The sequence below is a fragment of the Kogia breviceps genome, chromosome 12 (assembly GCF_026419965.1).
Source record: "Kogia breviceps isolate mKogBre1 chromosome 12, mKogBre1 haplotype 1, whole genome shotgun sequence".
Taxonomy (NCBI): Eukaryota; Metazoa; Chordata; class Mammalia; order Artiodactyla; family Physeteridae; genus Kogia; species Kogia breviceps.
The window spans coordinates 42,701,409-42,719,233 of NC_081321.1; the positions used below are offsets into that span (position 1 = coordinate 42,701,409).

The 17,825-nt window shown below is 54.9% G+C and overlaps 2 protein-coding genes and 1 long non-coding RNA gene across 3 annotated transcripts; 2 read left to right on the forward strand and 1 right to left on the reverse strand.

The window, feature by feature from the left end:
- Positions 1–1,284: 1,284 nt before the first annotated feature.
- On the reverse strand, positions 1,285–2,304 carry LOC136792355 (uncharacterized). Its single transcript, XR_010836014.1, has 2 exons — positions 1,961–2,304; positions 1,285–1,532 (listed from the first exon to the last, which is right to left on the reverse strand). It is a non-coding gene; the product is annotated as an uncharacterized lncRNA (long non-coding RNA).
- On the forward strand, positions 2,168–5,655 carry HOXC9 (homeobox C9). Its single transcript, XM_059081833.2, has 2 exons — positions 2,168–2,988; positions 4,747–5,655. The coding sequence occupies exons 1-2, from the start codon at positions 2,451–2,453 to the stop codon at positions 4,989–4,991; spliced, it is 783 nt and encodes a 260-aa protein (XP_058937816.1). The 5' UTR covers positions 2,168–2,450; the 3' UTR covers positions 4,992–5,655.
- A 5,942-nt stretch (positions 5,656–11,597) lies between these two features.
- HOXC8 (homeobox C8) lies at positions 11,598–14,810 on the forward strand. The gene is made up of 2 exons (XM_059081837.2): positions 11,598–12,174; positions 13,558–14,810. The coding sequence occupies exons 1-2, from the start codon at positions 11,739–11,741 to the stop codon at positions 13,848–13,850; spliced, it is 729 nt and encodes a 242-aa protein (XP_058937820.1). The 5' UTR covers positions 11,598–11,738; the 3' UTR covers positions 13,851–14,810.
- Positions 14,811–17,825: the final 3,015 nt, after the last annotated feature.

Genomic DNA, 17,825 nt, shown 5'->3' on the forward strand with positions numbered 1-17,825 from the left:
CTTCAGTCTTGTTGTCTCAGGCTGTCTCGGGCTCAGTCTGTCTCAGGCTCTGTCCTCTGATGTCCCCTTGGTCGCAGTCTGGCTCCAGGCCCTCTGAAGGCTACACAGCTCTGCTCAGCATTGCCAGCAGTCACCCAAGAGCCAGGCAGGGTCCCCAGCCACCTGGGCTGGGGGAGGTGCTGATAGCGCTGGGGATTTGTTGGAAGCCTCGGCAGGGCAACGGGAATCTCCTGTCTTTTCCTTGAACTAGTGAGGGAGAATTTTTGATTGACAGCTAACCCAACTCCATCAAGGCCAAAAGAGGTATGCTGTTTCTTGGTGTAATTTGGATTTCCCAGACCAGTCCAGTCCGGGGCAGGAGAACATAATCAGAGCCGAGGGTAAAGAGGCTGAGGTCCCGGGTCATCTCTCCCCAGCCGGGTACTTCTCACGTCACGCCCCCCACCCATGCGTGGAAATCCCAGCCCTGCTAGACCGAAAAGGACATAACTGGGGTGGTGGTGGCGGGGGGAAGTAGGGACTGGGGAGGGGGCCTGGCAGGCTGGGGTCAGTGCTTAGAGCTGCAGAGCTATCCTTCTCCCTCAACTTCCCCCCACCCCAAACACACATATTACACTCTCTGGGACACCTCTCTCTAGCCCTTCTCCTCCCCAGAGGAGACAGGTCGACAGAGATGTGCGGTAGGGGGGAAGCAGCCTCTGCCCCCCACACCTGGCATTTGGTCCCTTCCTGGGGACAAGAGGGGAAAGAAGGGCAGGCGTCTCGGATCTGGGAAAACTCATCCTTCCCTGCTGCCTCAGAGCCTGTGTCTTAGCCTCAGCTCCTGCCCATTTCCCCTAGCATAAACTGGACTCTTCCCTGCTGACCCTGAAATTGTACCCCTCCTTCAAACTCATTCTGCCCTGCCTAGGGTACATCTGTCTCTGGGGACATCACCTGCTCTTCTCCCCCGCCCCCAGCCAACTTCCCTGCCCCCTCTCTTGCACCCACACTGAGAATTTCCTGCTTGCCTAAAGCCCACTTTTGCTAAACCACCATGGGACAATGTGATAGAAAGCAGAGGGCTGGCCACTGAACCCCAGATTCAAGGAGGAGGGTAGCGACCAACCTATTGGTGGGAGGAATCCAAGTTGTGTGATCTTCCTTACAATCACACTATCCCTCCAGAATTCCTGTGTCTGACTCCAAAGAAATTGCTTTCTTCCATTCCTCTGTAGCTTTTTTCCCGTTCCAAAAACAGCCTACAATTTTATTTAATGAAAGACACATTTATGAACAATCAAATGATCCTCATAAAATTTTTATTGAAGGACGTAAAAACAAGCTACTTGCCCACGACCGAGGTCGCTCTCTCGCCTTGCCCGCTCTCACCCTGGCTCTCTGCAGACAGAGCCCTGGAGTGACTTCTTTTTGGGGGGCGGGGGAGGGCAGGATGTCTCAGAGGTGGAGTTGGGGGCAAAGGAGGGCGAGCAGGAAGACGGGATGGGGACACCCCACTGAAGTTGTGTAGGTCTCTCCTCCACTTCTTCAGGCTGGCAAAGAAAGATAAATAGATACAATAAATTTGAAATAAAGCCGTTTGCATATCTGTGCCAAAGCCAAGAGAGGACTTCTCGGTGACAAAGGTGTACGAGGTCCCGAGGTCCTACCCCTCCCACCCGCGGACCACCTTCCCCAAGCTTCCCCTGCCCCAAATTTGGGGGGCTGAGTTGGCCAGTGGCAGAAGGACGTTCCCCTTCCCCTCCTTCCCTCCCTCCACCCCAGCTTCCCCAGTCCCCTCCCACTCTCCCTCCCTCGCTGCCTGCTCTTGAAAGAAATACATACGTACACACTGTTTAAAAACGTACTTTTAAAAGCCACGTTCAGAACTGACAATCGCTGATCTCGGCTCACGCAGAGACTGCGGGAGCGTCGGGGCCGACAGAGACGGATTACGTCAAGAAATAGTTCCTCCACCTACCTCGGCCGGCCTCTCCGCCCCTGCGGGGCTCCTGCGCCCAGCTCGGCCCTGGGGGTCCGGAAACCCTGGCTTCGGGGAGTGGCACTTGCACCCCATTAAGAAATCCTCCCGGGGGTGGGGGCGGAGGCCATCTGCTTAGGGGTGGACTCGAGCCAGGGGCTTCTCTGCTGAGACGTGAGTTGTCCTGAGGGGGTGGCCGGGTCCTTGGGTCCAGAGTTGCGAACCCCCAGGAAAACGCAGGTCGCGGGGATCAGCAGAGAGAAGGGGGTGGGAGAAGGTTTAAAAAAAAAAAAAAAGCCAGGAAAAAAAGCCCCTGCGCATTGATCCGCGCCGTATTTTTGGGTAAATACGATCACGTGGGGGCCGGGGAGCCAATGAGCTGCGGGGAAAAGGCTGGAAAAATAATTACCTGCCTTGATTGTTCTGTGAGCAGATAAAAAGTACATATACAGTTCATACAATAATCTTATGTATGTAAAACCCTGTTACGATGTCGGCGACGGGGCCCATCAGTAACTATTACGTGGACTCGCTCATCTCTCACGACAATGAAGACCTCCTAGCGTCCAGGTTTCCGGCCACGGGGGCTCACCCCGCCGCCGCCAGACCCAGCGGTTTGGTGCCGGACTGTAGCGATTTTCCGTCCTGTAGCTTCGCGCCCAAGCCGGCCGTGTTCAGCACGTCGTGGGCGCCCGTGCCCTCGCAGTCGTCCGTGGTCTACCACCCGTACGGCCCCCAGCCCCACCTCGGCGCCGACACGCGCTACATGCGGACTTGGCTCGAGCCGCTGTCCGGCGCCGTCTCCTTCCCCAGCTTCCCAGCCGGGGGTCGTCACTACGCCCTCAAGCCGGACGCCTACCCCGGGCGCCGCGCCGACTGCGGCCCGGGCGACGGCCGCAGCTACCCGGACTACATGTACGGCTCGCCCGGGGAACTGCGCGACCGCGCCCCGCAGACCCTGCCCTCGCCCGAGGCGGACGCCCTCGCCGGCAGCAAGCACAAAGAGGAGAAGGCCGACCTGGACCCCAGTAAGTTGGGAGCAATTTTCCTTTACAACCCGCGCGGGAGGGGAGGGGAGGCCGGGCGGGGGGAGCCGGATTACAGCCCCTCCGAGGCGCAGGGAGCGCGGGAGAGGGGCGAGGGCGAGGGGGTGAGGACTCAATAAAAGCGAATTACCTTGGGGAGCTTTCAGGGGCAGGAAGGTCTGAGAAGGGGGCCCAGGGAGCCAGGTTGGGAGAAGGCTGAGGGGGGCTCCTCTCCCAGGAGCTAGCTTTGATGAGACCCCCGCCCGCACACCCCCGGCCCAGGCTTTTTGGCTCAGTCGCTACTTTCGAAGAAATGCAGACAGGGCCAGAGGATGGGGTGGGGGCAAGGATTATTTTATGCTTTGGGGTGGGATGGGGGAGAGATGGGGAGGAACACTGGGGCCAGAGAGGAAATAACCCCAAAGAAAAAAGCCACCCCCTACCTCCCAGGCAGTGTAGGGGTCCTCACCCCACTAGAGATTCATAAAACAGAGGGTCCATGGGCTTCTCCCCCAGGAACCCTGGGTGAGGGGTCTGGGGGCTTTCCCAACCTGGGAACTTGGAGAGATCAGGACTTCCAGAGTTGGGGGAGAGAAGTGGGGTCCCAGTCTCCTTAAACTTGAGAGCTCTCTTCTAAGCATCTGCAGGAGAGAGGGGTGGGAATGGGGGTCAGGGAGCTGGAAGCGGTATCTCCCCAGATTAGAGAATTGTACACACAACACACACACACACACACACACACACAATCAATCAATCAATCTCTCTCTCTCTCTCTCTCTCTCTCTCTCAGGGAAACAGGAACCTTCTGAGTATTGCAAAGAAAGGCAGGGGGAGGTGAGGTGAGGTGGGGTGGGGGGACAGGTGAGAGCTGCAGGTCCAGAGAAAGAGGAAAGAAGGGGAAACAGCAGGGGAAGGGGTGCAGCCCCTGGGTGTGAGGAAGTGTCTGGGGGAGTCCCAGGAGGGGGTTGCAGGAAATCCTTTCCTGCAGCCCCATGAGGGGCCAGGGCCTAATTATACCCCTCTGAAGGCTTCCCTCCTTGCCCTCAGCTACTCCCATAAACCTGAAATTGGAGGCTTGACTCCTGCAGAGCCTGTCCTGGGGCTGGCAGGAGGAGGGGGCACTGGAAGCCAAACAGGGAAGCTAAGATATAGGGGAGCCTGTCCCCAAGGCCAGCAGCTCCCTGGGGAGAGGAGAAAGGCTTTTCCCATACGAGCATCACTCTGAGAATTCGCCTCAGCAGGGTTGAATTCTGAGAGAGCCGAGATGGGGCGCTGGAGAAGGTAGTGAGGGGCTTGGGGACTCTCAGGGTCAGGAAGCAGAACTGCTGAAATTTCAGGACTTGTTCGTGGGCTGGGAGGATGGGAGGGGGCAGAGGAGGAGGGAAGTAGGGAGGAGAGAGACCTCGCTATAAAAATAAAAAACAAGAGAGAGAAGCGTTTATGGGCCTATGAAACGGTTGGGAATTTGGACTTTTTATGGGGATATTCTCGAATTACTACTCTTGAAGCTGAGGACCAGACTGTAGAGGCTTTGATAGCTTCGATTTCCTATCATTTTAGGTGCTGGAAACCGAGGAGGGGGAAGATGAGGAGGGGGGAGAATGCAAAAGGAGTAAGGGGAGAAATTCCTCAAGTAAAACGTGCCCAAATTCAGGTTCAATTATTGGGTTTGGGGAGCCTGGCTGAGGCTGGGGGTGGGATGGCAGGCGTCCTGGACTGGAAAGGGGCTCCACTGACCCCTGCCTGTGTTTGGCCCTTCAGGCAACCCCGTGGCCAACTGGATTCACGCCCGCTCCACAAGGAAGAAGCGCTGCCCCTACACCAAGTATCAGACGCTGGAACTGGAGAAGGAGTTTCTCTTCAATATGTATTTAACCAGGGACCGTCGGTACGAGGTGGCCCGGGTTCTCAACCTCACCGAGCGGCAGGTCAAAATCTGGTTTCAGAACCGGAGGATGAAGATGAAAAAGATGAATAAAGAAAAAACCGACAAGGAGCAATCCTAAACCCTGCCCCAGCCTGCTGCCTCGGCACAGCCAAGGGAAAAACAAAAAACCCACAAAAATACCCCAACCCAGGCGGGAGACAGCACGAAAAAGAAAAGGAAAGAGCAAGATAGAGAAAAGCCAATCGGCTTAAAAAGAAAAAAAAAGGGAAGGGGAGAAGGAAAACTCTTGCGATTTGGGAGGGTTCAGTGTTGAGAAATTGGTGTTTTAGTTAGTTCTACCCAGCAAGGAGGAGGAGGCCCGGGAGAGAAACCGCGTTCTCTTCTCCCAGCGCAACTGAAATAAATGACACACACAAATGTGATTTTTTTTCTCCTTTCTTCAGAGAAGCCAGTACTTGAATCGCTATATTTCTATTTTTTTCTCCTGTGTCGTATTTGGTCCGGGGCATCCTTCCCCAGGCGTGGGGTGCTCTGCGTGCAGATTTTGTACAAAAAAAAAGACACACACACATACACAAGAATGCTTCCCAGCCCAGGAGCTGAGGGGCGAGGGCCGGGGACCATGCCGCAGGCTGGGTCCGGCGGCTCAGGCCAGTGCCTCTGGCATGTACATAGCAGTGTCTCTTCATCCCCAGAGTCCGTCCTGTAACGTGCTTCTGTTTGTTATGGTAGAACAGCTCTGTGTTAATATATCGAAGTCACTTAAAAAACCAGAAACTCAACCGTATCCAGTTCTCGTTATTTCTCCTCCCTGTGGCTCCCAGGCTTCTGGTGTGGAAGAAGCAAGTGCTTAGATCCTTTGGGGGAGGCGGGAGCCAGGCAAGGGGCTGCCTCTGCTTCGGAAGGGCAAGTCCCTGCCGCTTCTCCAGGCAGGGTGCAATGGGGCTGAGGGCTCCCGGGGTGCAGTGGAGGCTGCCGAGGCCCGGGTGCAGCTTGTGCCTGCCCAGGCTGGCTGCCTGTGAATCTCCTGGTAGCTCGATGGAGTCCCTGGGGGTGGGGGGCACGGCGTGAATGGTTTTCCCTGGCTGTAATTAATTGTAATAATTTATGAGTACATGAGATCAGAGAGAAGATATAGGTAAAGATGAAAGTTGGGTGCTGGGTGAGGGCCCGGGCTGGATTCTTGCCCAGCTGCATCGGTGCTTGCTTCGAGGGATGGCTTGAGGTGGGGGGCAGTGCTAGGGAGGGTGTGTGGTGCATGGTGAGGAGGAAGGCCCAGCAGGCCTTAGGGAACCGGACAGGCACTGGGCATTGAGAGAGAAAGAAGGAAGATGCAGAGAGAGTAGGGAGGGAAGAAAAGGAGGAAGGAAGGAAAGAAGGAAGGGGGGGCAAGGGAGGAAGGAAGGGTGGGAGGAAAGAGAAAAAGAGGGAAAGAAAGAAAAGGAAGAAAGGGAGAGAGGGAGGAAGGAGAAAGATGGCAAAACCAGAATCAGAATTAGATTTAGTTTCTACTTCTCAGTGTATTCTCAGCTCCTCTCTCTCTCTCTCTCCCCACCTCCTAGTTCTCTTTTCTAATCAATCTCTCTCTGGTGCTTAGTTTGAATGTTGATCTGTGGGTGATGGGGTTATGCTGAGCGGCTGCAGCATTTCTGGGAGATGGCGCAGCTAGGGCCCAAGGAAGCTGGTCAGGGATTAGCCAGGAGTGGGGTGTTCTCTGGTGGCTGTGGGACCCAAGGGGCAAGGATGTGGGGATGTGTGTGTAACAGCCCAATGGGGCTGGTTGGCTGCATAGCACCCCAGAGCGCCTTCCCCAGAACGGGCAGTTTTCATCTGCTAATCAGAAGCAGACTCAAGCTGCCGGGTACGACTCGGGCCAGCGCCCCCATTCTCGGAAATCCCCCAATCTGGAAGCTATTAAACTCAGGCTGCTTGAAATATAGCCCTTTAATATCTCGGGCTGCCCATTCTGGCGAGGGTGCCGAGTGTTGCTCTGAATACTTGGGGAATACCACCGTAGATGAAAATAATTGGGGACCCCAGTCCCTGTGCAGCTCCCTCCATGGCATCACCTTATAGGACTGGTGAGGCACTTGTAGGGACCAGCCCCTTCCCCATCATTTGAATCTCCTACCCCCTCCTTCTACTAAGTACTCCAATTTCGGGGGCTGGAGGAAGGTGGGAGGAGGTGAACATTTTGTTTTGATACTATTTCCTCTCGTCTTCCCCGCTTAAGAAGAGACCTTCCCAATTCCAGAAGCGATTGTTTTCTCGGTCCTTTTGAAAGGTTCTTTGCCTGTAGTTTTCTCTCTTTTCTCGCTTCCTCGCTCCTCCCCTGGGCCATTTCGCTGTTCTGGGACCCTGGCCTCAGTTCTGCACCGGGCGGAGGACAAGACACCCGTCTTCCTCGGTCCTGACCGCAGGGACTCGGGCTGCTCTCCGGCCCGAGCTCGGCGGCGTTTCCAGGCCTCCACCCCGCCCCTGCTCCAAGGCCCTGTCGCCTCCCCTCGTCCGTCCTTCAGCGCGGCCTGCTTCCTGCGGCCCGCCTGAGCCGGCCTTGCTCCGGGCAGGAAGGAGGGCCCTGAGCAGAGCGTGGGATCCAGAGCAGGCCCACCCGGTCCAGCCCACTGTTCAGTACCAGCTCGGCCTCCAGCCTGCAGGTCAGGATTGGATTCTAGTTTTATTTATTGTCATTTGTGAACTCAAACCACAACAACACAACACACATCTGGGGAAAGAAACGAAAGCTGGGGAGGAAAGAGGGGCTTGCAAACGCCCCCCTGCCCTAATCTTCTCCTCCCACCTCTCCTCTGCTCTTTTGTCAGAATCACAAAACCCTAAAGGTTGTTCCACTTGGGAAGGCAGAGGATAGGTACATTTCCGCGGCCCCGAAATGCCTCTTTTATGGCGCTGTTTGTCTCCGTGCGCTGGATTCTGAATGGGGCCGAACAAAACAGCAGCGCGGAGCTGGCTAGACGTCTGGGCTTAATTGTTTTATGGTTTAAATAAGGTGGACACTCTTTCCTTTGAAATCGGATTATAGGAGTGTTTTGTCTATGGTCCACGGAGAACAGGACCTCACTGGCTGGGAGGGAGAGGTGGAGAGAGCGCGCGCGTGAGAGAGGGATGGGCTACAAACCAGGGTGCAAAGAGCCGGGAGAAGTCAGAATCCCACCCCAAAGTCCTCCAGGCGTTAGCGGAATAGGCGGTGCGGACCAGCGGCAGAGTAAGAGGAGCGAGGAGTTTAGGGTGCGCGCCGCGGGCAGGCGATCGCAGGAGCTTCGGGGCGTGCATCTGCGTGCGCGGAGGTGTTCCGAGGCCAGAAATGCGCCTGAACGCGGGGGAAATCGCGGTAGTTCCTTTGCACAGTGTCTCTTAATGCGGGAAGGGAGGGTGACAGAAAGAAAAAATAGTGTGAAACCTTTGACAAGGTTTATTTCGAGAATTTAGAAAAGATCAGCGGTCCGGAGGGAAATCCCCTCCGGGGACCCCTCTCAGACGCACCCATTTGGAAACTCCTTCCTCCCACCTCTCACCTCCCACCTTTGGGTCAAACCTCCGGACACGCTTGCTATAGCTGTTGGCTTTTTCCCGGCCGGACTGCATTGGAGAAAGTGGACGCGAGGTGGCGCTGTTGCTCAATGTTAGAGGCGGCGGCGGTGCCCCCGGCCGGCCTGGCCGCACTGACGTTTGAGGCCCGGCCCCGAGGAGCAGCGACGAGAAGGCCCGGCGCCCCGGCCCAGCCCGGCCCCTCTGGCTCTGAGCAAATCAATCCTCTCACCTGAGGTGTAAATAAATCGCGAGTGGCTGCGGGAGATGGGCCCTCGCTCTGGCAGCAGACTCGGGAATCTCAGGAGGGCGGGTGCCGAAAATAATCGCTTTGCGGAGGAGATAAGCACGAAGCAGGCAGCGCGTAATTAATACGAAAAGGCAGAATGACCCGACAAACGAACATAAATCCGTGGTACCTAGAAGGGCGGTGCAGGCCTCGGGGCGAGGGACAGAGACGCCCCAGCAAGGATGGGGGGCGAGGGACAGAGATGCCCCAGCAAGGATGGCTGCTTGAGGTTCCTTTATTTCCAGGCTCCCAGAGCGAAATCAACCAGATACGTGTAAAAGAAAAAAACCAATCAAATGAACGAAAGAAAGAAAAGGCGAGGGACGCCCCCCCCTCCACCCCGAAAGGGGAAACCAAGTCCAACCAGGACTTTCGGAACTGGTGGGCTCTTGGAGCAGACGCTCTCTCGCAGCACACTCGGGACAGTCTCATTCCAGGACACAAAGGCCCAGAAGAATAGCTCTGTGGCAGGGTTTTCTCTGGACCATAAAGTGTCGAGATATCCCCCCAGCCCCTAAAAGATAAGGCGCAGGCCCCAGAGCGGATCCGGCCTGCCCAGCCTCCTCTTTCCAGGAGGGGAAGAGAAAGTATTTATGACAGTCCCCAGTGACCTAGAAGCTGGGATCCCGGAGTCTGTCTCGTTCAGCTCAGTAGCCACAGAACAGGCTCAGAAAAGGCAGGGCCAGAACCAAGGCTGCAGCGTGCTCTGGTAGTGGAGGAGACCTCTGTCATGTCCTCTACTGCCCTGAACTCTGGGGAGGCCTGCAGCCCTGGCACGGCCCTCCGCTGACCCTCCCCTCCTGCTGCTCCAGGGCCAGAGTTCTGGGTGTCACAGAGTTTGGGCTGTCCCTAAGTCAGATGGGGGTAGGTTCTTCCAAATTCAGGGGATCCTGGAAGCGTCTCATGCTGGGCCACCAGTGACTCTCCTTTGGAAATTTGGCTGAGAGTGGCCATTTCCTCGGCAATTATTTAGATACAAAAGGGGGAAGCTCATTCTCTCTACACAATCCTCCCCTGCACTTTCATTTCTTCCTCCATCCCCAGAGCTGGGCTCTGGACGGGGAAGAAAAAGATCTGGTTTTCTAACCACCTCCTTCCTCATCCAACCCTGAAACCCCAGGATGTGGAAGGAAAATAAGTAGCATTTTTTTTCCATGATGCAAAGAGCTAAAGATGCATGTGTGTTTATCAGGTCTTATTTTCATATGTGCCTGGATGTGCATGTGTGTGCACAGTGTCTGTGAGGTGATAGGGGTGCTTCCCGGCATGTGTGATAGCTGAGTGAGCATGCATTTGATGTTTTTCAGAATGGAAGGTAGCACATACAGTACGTGTGGATCCTGAGTATGGCCCCGCGTTGCCCTGTGTATGACAACCTCACACACTGTGGAGGGGGAGGACCGGAAAAATCATTCTTATTGCTCTTCTTCATTCACCTGCACACAGCACACATATCCACAGCTCTCTTTCTCCCTTTTCTCTCTGTCTGGGTTAAGTCCACATAACTGTACATGTTTGTGGCCAGGAAAGGGTGCTGATGGAATAAGGTTCCTTTATCCATTAGAATTAACTTGAATTTACCCAGTCTTGGGGATGGGGGAAGCCCCCCAGAGAAAGTGTGGGTAAATATTTAAAGAGTGTCTGTTGACAGTTCCCATCCACATCCTGGCCTGGGCAGCCTGCCTGGGGAAGTGTAGGGTGTGTGTGTGGTGAAGCCAGGGGGCCCCTCCTAGATGAACTGGCATTTCCTATGGGGTTAGGGTATGTGGGGACAGCTAAGAGGCCTGCTTTAGTCTCCTCCAACCCAGATACAAGGGGTCTCCTAAGAAGAAACCTCCTGGATCAGCCCAGCCAGAAGCCAGGGACCCACCAGCTGCCCTCTCCTTCTCTGTCCCCACCAGCAGCTTTGCTCTCCAGCAAGCTCATGGCTATTGCCCGGGCTTCCTGCCTCAGGCAGGAGCTGGTGTCTGAAGGGTCAGTGCAAGCCTTGACTGGGTATGTGGAGTGCCCCCTGCCTCTGGCCCTCTCCACTACCCACAGCAGGCAGGCAGGCAAGAGAATCCTAAGGATCTAGGGAAGACAGGGCAGCTTCCCACCCTGGGGAGGGGCAAGAGTCATGGAGGGTTCTGATGCCTGAAGTGTTTGGGGATATGATGCGTTTGTTCCTCCTCAGAGTCCCCAGACTTAAGGACCCGCCTGGGGACCCCATCTTTGGGGGTTAGGGGAGCAACTATTGCTTGTTGGCATTCAACTCCTCGGGGGTCTTATACCTGTTGAGGTAACCTGAGTTGACCTGCTGGCTCAGGTATCTCTCTCTGAGAGGAAGGAAAAGAGAAGGGGGGAGAGGCACCTTCAAATCTGAATGCGCACCTTGGAAAAGCTGGCCCTAGTCATTAGCTAGGGCTGGCTCACCACCCCCCAACATACCACAACCCCATCCCTCCCCCTTCCTCCCCTGCCCTTCTTCCAGGTCCCCCCCAGCCCTGAACCCCTCTACCACCCGCCCGCCATCCCTCCCTTTCTTCTCTCTCTCTCTCTCTCTCTCTCTCTCTCTCTCTCTCTCTCTCTCTCTCTCTCCCTCTCTCTCTCCCTCTCTCCCTCGCTCCCTCTCTTCCTCTCTCCCTCTCTTCCTCTCTCCCTTTCGCCTGTCTTCATGTCGTGGATTGATGAACGCGAATCGCGTGTAAGCGCCGCCACCGCCGGGAGTCTGAGGAATTGAGGAATTCGCCTGGGCTGTTAAAGGAAAGAGCTAAGTGCGAGAGCGCGAGCTCTACCTACCGACAGTGAAGAGAGCCGCCGCCGCCGTCGCCGCCGCCGCCGCCGCCCGCTCGCCCGCCGCCGCCCGCGCCCAGCCCGGGAGCTGCGCCGCCCCGCCGGCACCCAGGCGCCCCCCACCTGCCCAGCCCGGCCCGCCGCCCCGGGTAGCCGGCCGGCCTGGGGATCGCTCCCGGGGGGAGGGCAGTTTCGGGGTCCCGGGAGGGGGAGTCAGGAGCCAGAGGGGAGAGGGCGGCGGGTTTTCATGTGCCCAGCATGAGCTCCTACTTCGTCAACCCCCTGTTCTCCAAGTACAAAGGCGGCGAGTCCCTGGAGCCGGCCTATTACGACTGCCGCTTCCCGCAGAGCGTGGGCCGGAGCCATGCGCTGGTGTACGGGCCCGGCGGCTCGGCGCCCGGCTTCCAGCACGCCTCGCACCACGTCCAAGACTTCTTCCACCACGGCACCTCGGGCATCTCCAACTCGGGCTACCAGCAGAACCCGTGCTCGCTGAGCTGCCACGGAGACGCCTCCAAATTCTATGGCTACGAGGCGCTCCCCAGACAGTCCCTTTATGGGGCTCAGCAAGAGGCGAGCGTGGTGCAATATCCCGACTGTAAATCCTCCGCCAACACTAACAGTAGCGAAGGACAAGGCCACTTAAATCAAAACTCGTCTCCCAGCCTCATGTTTCCATGGATGAGACCCCACGGTGAGAAGCCTTTTCTCTTTCCCCCTTGGTCTCCCGCGCTCCGGGGTCTCCCCCCCCTTGCCTCCTTTTTGTCTACCCTCGCTTTACCTCCTGGCTTGGGGCTCTCTCGGACCCCACCCCCGGGCGTGAGTGGGTTTCTGGAGGTTGGGAGGTTCAGCTGGGGGTGGGGCACGGAGTTCGCCTGGGAGATTTGGGGGATTGGGGTGAAGGTGGGGGAAAAGGTGGTGTCTGTGTGCAAAGGGTTTAAAAAAAAACGTTTTCTCCACTTCTGTCAGTCAGTCAGTCTGTCTCTCTCTCTCTCCCCTCCACCCCTCTGTCTCTCCCTCTCACCATCTCTAGTCAGAGTTGGGGAGGTGGCTGGGAAGGGGCCGGGGACCCTGAGGTTATCAGCCTTTGGAGCAAGCCAGTTTCTCCATAAGGCAGACAGCCTCAGTCCAGGACAGTGGCCAGGCTGTCTTGGGGTGAAGGGAGACCCCTGCTTCCCTCCCCTAGCTGGGTCAGAGGATGGCGGGACCCCAAGGACAGGTGCTCTGCCTGTCTGTGGCACCCACCACCTCCTCTCAGAGAGCTAGCCTTAGGGCCACTACCCCAACTTTGCTTTACTTCCCTCAGTTGGAGAGAAGAGAGAGAGAGCCAGGGAGGAGAAAAAAAGAGTCCCGGAAAGGATGGAGGCCATGCAGATTAGAGAGCTCTGAGGTCTGGGGGACCCTCGCCAAGCTGTCCCCAATCAAAGGCTTGTGGGGTCTCCCTGAGACCCTCAGGGCAGCTCAGGTCATGAGCCCCTCCACGGGTGGCCCCTCAGAGCCCAGTTTCGAAGTATAAGGGGACACGAGAAGGCGACAAGTTCCAGTAGGGATGGCCCGTGATTTATTTGCTGGTCTCCAGTTAGCAGTCAGGCCAAGCAGTGATACATTCCAGGAGATCAATTATTTTTCTTCTGGAAAAGCATTAGGCAGAGAGATCTGAGGAAGGGCAGTGAACAGAGCCCCACTTCTTCACCCCCAGCCCTTATGCCTCCCTTTTGGAAACAAACTCTGTACCCAGCCCTGCTCACCCAATGCCCCTCTGCACTTGTGAACAAAGCTGCAAGGGCCAGTTTTCTGGGACTGCAGGCCTGGGGAGACTCTACAGTGCCCCCCTGGCCTCTGCCAGCCCCTACTTTCCAGACAGACCCCAGTCCCTGCCCCCCCACCTCCCAAGGTGAAGCCAAACCAAAACAAACCCCCAAACTTTCCTGCCCTTGCCTGATTTCCACTCTTGACTTTTCTGCAGGAGGGAGGGGAACTGGGCAGACCACAGGGGGGACTTCAGGGGAGGAAGAGTGACAGGGGAAAGCCAGGCCCCCACCCAAACATAACCAGACTGGGCTTCTGTTCTGTCCAGCTCCGGGGCGGCGCAGCGGAAGGCAAACTTACAGCCGGTATCAGACCTTGGAACTAGAAAAGGAGTTTCTCTTTAATCCTTATTTGACACGAAAGCGCCGGATTGAAGTCTCTCACGCCCTGGGACTGACTGAGAGACAAGTGAAGATCTGGTTCCAGAACCGAAGGATGAAGTGGAAAAAGGAGAACAACAAGGATAAACTGCCGGGAGCCCGAGACGAGGAGAAGGTGGAGGAAGAAGGAAATGAGGAAGAGGAGAAAGAAGAGGAGGAAAAGGAAGAAAACAAGGACTGAGCAAAAAAGAGAGGACCCCCCCCCCTTTAGCAACTCCCTTGAAGTTTCGTTTTATGGTAGCGGATAAATTGAGAAGTTTACGACTGTCATTTGCTTTTATAGAGAATAGAATGACACTCAAAACCCCAACTACCTGTCAGATACTTGCAGCTCGGGTTTTATTACCTTTGGACTTCCCCGGATCTTTATTTGTTTGGGGACTGGAGCGGGGAGACCGAGACACAGCAAAAAGTTCTGGGTCTCTGTCTCAGTCGTTGCCCCAACACACACACACTTGTCCGTCCCCCCACCCTTCTTAGTCCTGCCTGGATATTAAGGTCTGAGACCTGGCATCTTTGCCCCTTCTCCCGGCCCCGTCTTGCCACCCTGCCACCTCCCTGCTTCTCTGGTATTTATTTTAGAGGGGAACCCCCTCAAACTGCAGAAGAAGACTCGTGGCTTTGTTTTCAAGCTAGGATTAGTATATTAGATTGACTTTTTTTCCCCCAAAGGACAGAAAATTGAAGGAAGGAAGAAAAAGAAAGGGAAGATGTTCAAAGACATTTTAAAAATGATAGCGAGGAATATCCCCTCTCCCTCCCTGGGGCTCCCCGCTTAGAAAGACTCCCTTGACTTTCTCTAGGAACCTGATGGAAACGTGAAGCAGATGGGGGTCTCCCCCTCCCCCCTCCCTTTCCACGGGGTAGATAGGAGCCTGCAGTCACCCGCTAAGATCCTACCTAGCCATCCCATGGTCACTCGGGCCCATGCCTTCCTCCCCTTTCCTGTCTAATTTCTGTTGTTGGGCCCAGCTTCCTCTGAGCTGCATTGGTGAGCGCTCAGAAATCACCATAATCATGAAAATAATAATAATACTGATAATAATGATAATAAATCTTTAACATACTACCTAAAGGGAACCTGCAATAATCTTGAAAAAAATAAAAAAGAGAGAAATTTTTAAAAATCCTAATATGGGAGAAAAAAAGAGAAAAAATTTAAAATAAAAAAAAAGAAAGAAACCTTCAACGTATTTTATCACTACCTATAGGAAGAAATCCCGCTTTGAGAGTATTTGTAATGCTGTTTTGTTGTCGTTTGTTGCTGCTTATTTCAATAAGAAAAACCCAACAACTGAGACTGCCTAGCCCGCCGGTCCTGTGCGCTTTTATTGTGCTTCTAACCCCAGTAGAGTAGAACTAAATTGCACTGAATGTATAGTTAACTCTGTCTTGAATTCTCTGTTTATGCAATGTGCTCGAAAGAAAAAAAAGTTAAAAATATAACTATAATAATAATTTTTTGTCATTTGTCTTTATGTCCAGCTATGAATGTAGATTTTGTGTCCCAGCAGCCCTGTTTCTGGTCCAAGTACTTTGTATTGTATACGTGAGTCATAATTTAAAAAAAAGAGGAGAAAAATAGTTGAAGCTGCAATGACTGACTTGTTTTTTCCCCAGCAGACCCCCCCCCATTCTCTACCCCCTCCCCTCCTTATCCTTCTTTTTCAACACTCTGGTAAAGGTTTCCTACACTGATTTGACTTGGGGTTGGGAGCACTCACGTGGAGAGGAGCAGGAGAGTTGAGAGGGCAGGCTGGACTGGGAGGACAGGTGAAAGGGGGGAGGTGAAGAAGAGGAGGAGGAGGAGGAGGAAGATACTCTTGGGAGAACCTTGGCTCCAAACAAAGTGGGTTTCTGGATGCCAGGATCCCAATGGGAAGTAAGCATCTCTTCCCCACTTATCCTTCTTCTTTCTCCTCGTCCTGAGCTGGGCCCAGACCACAAATCTGCCCTTGTGCCCCTCTGGCAAGTAGGCCTTTTTCTTCCAGGGGCTGGGGCCGAGGATGAGGATGAGGCAATGGAGTGCTTTCTGATCTCCACATGCCCCTCATGGCCAACCCTTGGTACTCAGCACCCAGCACTAGACCATGAACAGGGTGGGAAGGATGTGAGGCTCAAGGCAGTCTGGAGGGCTTGGCTGGAAGAATCCTGAGTGTGGGGTCTAGGAAGCTTAAGCTCAGGGGAGAGGAGAGAAGAAGAAGGTGAGTGGACCGGCATGTCAAGCAGCATGGCCCACAGTCTGAACTGCGAATGCAGCCAGCACAGAGCCATCGCTGTCACCTAGCCCGCTTGCACTTACTCCAGCCTCTGTTCTGGCTATTTCAAGCCCACTCCTGGCTTCACCTTGGCAGTTGGGCAGCCTGCCCTGCCCTTATAATGTGGGTCAATTGGCCTGGGGTCCCCCACCCCAGCCACAGCAGGGTAAGGACAGTCTTCATTGGACTCCTCATTCCCCAAAATAAAGGGTTGAAGGCTAAGGGACTCAGGGGTCAAGGTGTCTCTCACTCCTCCCTGGAGGGTCCTAGACTGAGAAATCTGTTTATGCCAGTAAGATCCTGGTCAAATAATACCAAATTCCAGAGTTACAAGTCGTCTGATTCAGTCATGAGAGGGGGAGAGGGGAGGGGAAGGGATCTTCTGGTCTTAAAAACCAGACCCCCAAAGACTGAAATATTTTTGAGGCCAGATCCCTCTCTCTGTCTCTCTCTGTTCCCTGGTCAATGATTTTCCCAGACTTAGGCCCAGGTCGACTCTAGTTTTGTGTAATTTCACCCGCATCTGGGTGCCTGGCTCCCACTCAAAGTGGTCCTGAACACAGGATTGGATCAGGCATCATTAATGGGGGACTCCTGCGGCCCCAGCGAGGCTGCCGATTGGAAGCGCAGGCTGCGGGCGGCCGGGAACAGCTTTGAGCAGCTCTGGGGGAAATGTTTCAGAACCTGGAGTCCCTGCTGCCAACCTCGGGGCATCCAGGTAACCCTGTCTGCTGCGGGAAACACCGGCAACCCGCCGGGGAGGCCTGAAAAAGAGAACATTTCGCTCCGACTTCAGGGCGTCCAGACTCCAAGGGCCGGCGAGGGCCGTTTCATTTTTAAATGTGGACTTCTGATTGCTATTAATACAAATCGCTGGCTCGGTAGCCGAGTAGGTTGACCCTACACTAAGTGGCTTCGAAGAACCTCGCCGAATTTTCCCCACATCCAATGCCCCCATTCAACCCCGGCCGTGCAGTGCCGGTGGCCCCAAGCCCGGTGTCGGAGGGCTGGGTGCGTCTGGCACCCGGCATCGCTTGAGATGCGAAGCATCGGGTGGGCCAGACCAAGAGAGCTCCAGACGCCCCCTCTTGCAGCACCCGACTCTCGACCCCTGGTGCCCACCGCCTCTGTCTTCTCGTTTGGAGAGAAAAGGATGCAAAACCCTTTTTATGGGGGAACTTAATTGCGAGCGGGTTGCACTCTCTTTAGAAACGCGTCCTCCCAAATGCTCCCGCCGTCCCATTACGGGAATGGGGACCATTCGGCTGCAGCAGATAGGACTTCTCCCAATCTTTATTTGTTTATTAGCCAATCAAAGTGGCTTCCGAAAGCTATTTGTGATTTGTGAAAAATAGTATCTTTCAAACTGCTGAGTTGAAGCATCTCGCTCATTTCGCCTTGCATTTATTATTCTAATCCCAACCGTAGAGAAGGGATAATGCAGCTATTAAGTTGGGGGGCAAATTCGTTTCTCTGGCATTTTTGAAAAATTTCGGCATTTTCTCTCCCTCCCCACGTCACTGCAGAGGCCAAGAGAGTAGCGGGCCTGCAGGGGATCTGGGGGGTGAGGGAGGTAGTGAGTGCCCTAAAGGGTTCCTTGGGAGAGATGGGAGAGTGGATTGGCCTCCCCAGCCTCAGCTTCCTTTAATGAGATGCCCCAGCGGCGGTGTGTCGGCTAAAGAGCATCACCCTGCCCCAGTTAAAGCAAACTCAAGACAGGTTATGCCACAGACTAGAAGTAAAATTTCCCGCGAACTGCCCGCAGTGCTGCCCTATTCTCCCCTCGGCCCATTGTGAGAAGCTGGGCCAGCGCTTCCTTGTCGTAATTTTTAACTACCTGTTATAAAATTTATGGGTGGGTTTGTAAAAGGAACGAGGTCTCTGCATCCGGCTGAGGC

What these genes read in the sequence shown, in the direction of transcription:
- HOXC8 (XM_059081837.2), top strand. Translation starts at nt 11,739, where the DNA reads ATGAGCTCCTACTTCGTCAACCCCCTGTTCTCCAAGTACAAAGGCGGC. An exon ending in TCCATGGATGAGACCCCACG is followed by an intron (nt 12,175 to 13,557) that starts GTGAGAAGCCTT and finishes TGTTCTGTCCAG; the next exon opens with CTCCGGGGCGGCGCAGCGGA.
- HOXC9 (XM_059081833.2), top strand. Translation starts at nt 2,451, where the DNA reads ATGTCGGCGACGGGGCCCATCAGTAACTATTACGTGGACTCGCTCATC. An exon ending in GAAGGCCGACCTGGACCCCA is followed by an intron (nt 2,989 to 4,746) that starts GTAAGTTGGGAG and finishes TTGGCCCTTCAG; the next exon opens with GCAACCCCGTGGCCAACTGG.